The following is a 4,200-nucleotide window of genomic DNA, read 5'->3' as shown; positions in this document are numbered from 1 at the left end:
ACAGAAGGGGGGGGGGGGGTGGAAATCTCCTAGACAAAAGCAGACCTGTACCACCACCTCTGCAGCTCTGCAAAGTCACCAGGCGGACAAAATTTTATTCACTGAAGGTTTGGAGTTCCACTCCATATCCCTGGCTATAATGTACACTCTTTGAAAGAGGTCAGGAAAAACCTGGAAGAGAAAATCAGTTTCCTCTTCGGGTCTGTAAAGTGAGAAGTTGAAATTAGAAGCTTTGAATTCAGACTATTTCAATTAATATATAACGACTAAATAAAATGTCCAGAGATTACAGTAAATGTTCTGTCTATAAAAATATAGACTCAGGTTTGTCCCAATCTCAAATGTCTACTTCTTAACTACTGACTATAAATTATTTTCTCACCTGTGCTGTAAGAAGTTGCGAATGAAGCGCAGAAGACCAAGAAGATCCTCTGGATAGGGTCTCACTTCACCTTCAGCTGCTCCTCTTGTTTCTCTGTTTGTTCTCTCTTGCTCCATCTTCATTAGTAAATTAAAATCTGGTAATTTCTGGGAAATCTGGTAATTAAATTATTATTACTAAATAATTAATAATAACAATAATTATAATAATTCTTTCAGATAATTAAATCAAACATTTAAGCAACAACAAGTGTTTTTGTTTTAATTTAAAAGCAATAATTTAAACCAGGTTTAACTTTTTATTTCATTACAGAACAGCTATGAAATTTGAAGTTTATTTATTTTTTTCTGTTAGACATCTTTTGACGTACAAATATAATGAATTATAAAGGTGTTCTCCAAAGCTGCATTAGCTGACAGTAAGGCAAAGTTACTTATTACTCAGAGGTTTTGGAGGAATAATCATTTTATTGCTGATTTAATGTGGGTGGCACGGTGGTGTAGTGGTTATCACTGTCGACTTGCACCTCCAGGGTCCGGGTTCGATTCCTGTCTCTGTGTATATGGAGTTTGCATGTTCTCCCCGTGCTTGGTGGGTTCCCTCAGGGTAGTCTGGTTTCTTCCCACGGTCTAAAGACTTGCAGATTAGGCTAATTGGCTGTAGTGTGTAAATAGGTGTGTGTGTGTGTGAGCCCTGTGATGGATTGGCACCCTGTCCAGGATGTACCCTGCCTCATGCCCTTAGTCTCCTGTGATAGGCTCCGCCCCTGAGACCCTGAATACTGCATAAAGTGGTATAGATGATTGCATTCGACACTATAAATGTCGAATGAAAGTAAAACTCACCTTACTTCTCCAGTTTTCATATATGTTAAAGGAAGTCTTCTCTCTGAGCTTCTTGGTGACTTAGAGCTTTAAATTACTCAAACCTTCCAGGTACTTTAGCTTCCTATAAAAAGAAGGGGAATAAATATTATTAAATAAAATTGTTAGTGCTGTGAGAAAATGAATGTTATTTTAGTGTTTATTGTATATTATATAACACTTTCAATTGTGTTGATGTGGATTATAACAGCCCAGGGACATTTAACTCTATTGTTATACGTTTAACTTTTCCCTACAGGTTTTCAATCGTTAATCCCTGATCAAGGGCACTACCTAATCACTTTTTAAATCTAATTATTTCACAAATGTAATGTCAATGCTGTAGTTTTTACAGTGATATGTGTGGATTGAGACATATTTGTTCTCAAGAATTTGCAGGATAATATTTTCTTACCTGTAATCTTTCCAGAACACAGGGTGGTCGAGCGCTTTCTTTAAACTCTGCTTTTTTTCAGTCATCCCTTCTATAAAATCCCACTCAAGGTCGCTGACAGCGAATTCAGTGTTTAGTCCACTGTAATTCTTTCCACCAGACAGGATGTAATAGGCAAGTACTCCAGCTTTCTAAAACACAAAGTCATTTATTATATCATTACTCAGTAGACCATATGACAATCATCTTATTAATAATCTCATTAATAGTGCCAATACAATGCTGTATTTATAAACCGTAAACCTAGCTTTAACACAAGCACTACACTTACTCATGAAGTAACTCAATTTTTAATGATTCTATCTTGATAGAAATTTACTTTTTGTTGCTTGAATACACTTAAACAGATAACTTGTATAATATTATATTGTTGTATATTTGTCCTTGCAGCATAATTATATTTTTTATTTGATAATTTGAAAAAACCGCCATAGATATATCTGGTAATACTGTGGTCACATGATATGAAGAAAAGAGCATGGACCATTTTCATGGCCTTCGAACGATGTTTTAAAGCAAAGAAGGACGGCAATAAACGTTTGACAAACCAATTAAAGCATGAATTATTTTCACCCAAAAGTATAATATCCACTGGGAGCGGCTAGAGTTGTGCAACACACCAGTGCATTCGAGATGAGAAAATTACCTGCCATTGGATCAGGGTACATGAGTGTGTGCATGAAATAACAAATATGCATTAACAGCAAACAGATGACTTACATGTATTTCATCTTTCATCTTCTGAACATTGCGATCTGTCATTTTCTCGCTTAAGGTGAAGTCGATCAGTTTGGGCTTCACTTTATCTGTGTAAACAGTGAAGTACTAAATCAGTCAGTTTGACACTATTTTATACTATAGTTATGTAATAATTACAGTATATACAAAGATTATTCAGAAATTAGTGAGTGGTTCCAAAGTTATGGATTACATTTCCATTTATGGCCATTATGCCCTTATCCAGAATGACTTACATTTATCTCATTTCACATCTAATCAATTGAGAGTTAAGGGCCTTGCTCAGGGGCCCAACAGTGGTAGTTTGGTGGTGCTGGTGTTTGAACCTATGACTTTTTGAGCCATAGTACAATATTTTAACCACTGAGCCCTGATCCCTTACACCCCTATGGATCTGACATTTGCACTCATATTGGTTAACAAAAGCCTTAGAGCATGGACAAGCTGAGTATCTGTGAGTTATTTGTATATCTTTTACAAGGTAATATCATCTAAAAAGAAACAAATCCCTAAAATATACCAAATTTTATCAGAAATATGAATGTGACATTAAACAGATAAACATTTATTAGAGTACAGGTTTAATTTTTGTGAGCTTTAAAGACAACTGCAGAAAGCATTACACTTGTATCATGACAAAGGCTTGACACAAAAAGTGCAGATCTGAACACTGGAAACACTGGTGGTATGGATGTGATGACCCTCGCTATAAATAACATGCTGAAATACTGAATTTTACATGAAATATTAATGAAATGAAACTAACTCACTATAAAATTAATAAACAACTGATCATTTGCTGACATTTTTCTGGTCCTTTTTTGGTACCAACACTGTAGATTCTGATCTTTTCATGGACTTGGAACCAGAAGCAGTTAGCACATGAGCATTCTGGGCCATACACATACGAAGATTAGCACCACGTGAAACTGTTCAGATGTGTTTTAGTGTTTGGGGCAGAACCTTAAAGTCTCTGAAGAACACCCAGTAGTTATAGGTTCTAGTAGATCCTAAATGTAAATCCAGACTCTTACCCACTCGAACGTTCCTGAGTTTGACGTCACCATGTATGTACTGCTCCTGGTGGAGGAAATTTAGAGCCTGCAGAACTTTAACTGTAAGTTCTTTCAGTTTAGCTTTCTTCTCATCCTCGTCTGTCAATAGTGAGTTAATCTGTTCAATATGTTCTTCCAGGGTTGATTCAACTAGATCAAGAACCAAGTAGGTGAATTCATCATCCTCATGGAAGCAGATGTACCCCACAATGCCGCAATGTTTTATCTCTCGCAGGATTTTCGCCTCTGATCTTGAGGAGCTGATTTCTGACACTGGCCTTTTCTTAATCACCACTTCAGTGCCGTCCTTCATCTGACCACGCAGGAGCTCTGAGGACTTCCCATGATGAAGGACATGTTCATCAAATTTGTCTTTGTGGAAAATTTGAAGTTGAAGAGCATCGAACTCAAAAATAATAGGCTTAACAATTGGATGCCCGCTTTCTTCCACTGATAAAGACAGGGCATTGTAGTCCTGTGGGGTTGTTTCAGACGGAGCAGACATCATCTGTTTTTAATCAAAAAATAATTTAAAGTAAATCACTTCACTGTCAGACTTGTTTACATGATATTATACCAATGAGGTGCTCATAATTAAATTTTATTTTAAAAGGGGTTAGCTAATCTAATTCAATTACTTTGTTATGCATATCTACACACCTTCATCTATAAAGTCCAATGGCTTGAATGAATTTTTAAGTTAATTAG

The 4,200-nt window shown here is 36.2% G+C and overlaps 1 protein-coding gene across 1 annotated transcript; it reads right to left on the bottom strand.

The window, feature by feature from the left end:
* Nucleotides 1-388: 388 nt before the first annotated feature.
* LOC128512650 (serine/threonine-protein kinase/endoribonuclease IRE1-like) lies at nt 389-3,997 on the bottom strand. The gene is made up of 5 exons (XM_053486015.1): nt 3,472-3,997; nt 2,420-2,505; nt 1,661-1,830; nt 1,228-1,330; nt 389-537 (listed from the first exon to the last, which is right to left on the bottom strand). The coding sequence occupies exons 1-4, from the start codon at nt 3,995-3,997 to the stop codon at nt 1,288-1,290; spliced, it is 825 nt and encodes a 274-aa protein (XP_053341990.1). The 3' UTR covers nt 389-537; nt 1,228-1,287.
* Nucleotides 3,998-4,200: the final 203 nt, after the last annotated feature.

Source organism: Clarias gariepinus, chromosome 24, assembly GCF_024256425.1.
Source record: "Clarias gariepinus isolate MV-2021 ecotype Netherlands chromosome 24, CGAR_prim_01v2, whole genome shotgun sequence".
Taxonomy (NCBI): Eukaryota; Metazoa; Chordata; class Actinopteri; order Siluriformes; family Clariidae; genus Clarias; species Clarias gariepinus.
Note: the sequence above shows the minus strand (reverse complement) of the source record. Positions and strands in the feature narration are given on the sequence as shown.

Coding starts and splice junctions, on each gene's coding strand:
- LOC128512650 (XM_053486015.1), bottom strand. CDS start 3,997: ATGTCTGCTCCGTCTGAAACAACCCCACAGGACTACAATGCCCTGTCT. Junction 2,506..3,471: donor ACTCAGGAACGTTCGAGTGG/GTAAGAGTCTGG, acceptor CTGTTTACACAG/ATAAAGTGAAGCCCAAACTG. Junction 1,331..1,660: donor GTGTTCTGGAAAGATTACAG/GTAAGAAAATAT, acceptor TTCTTTTTATAG/GAAGCTAAAGTACCTGGAAG.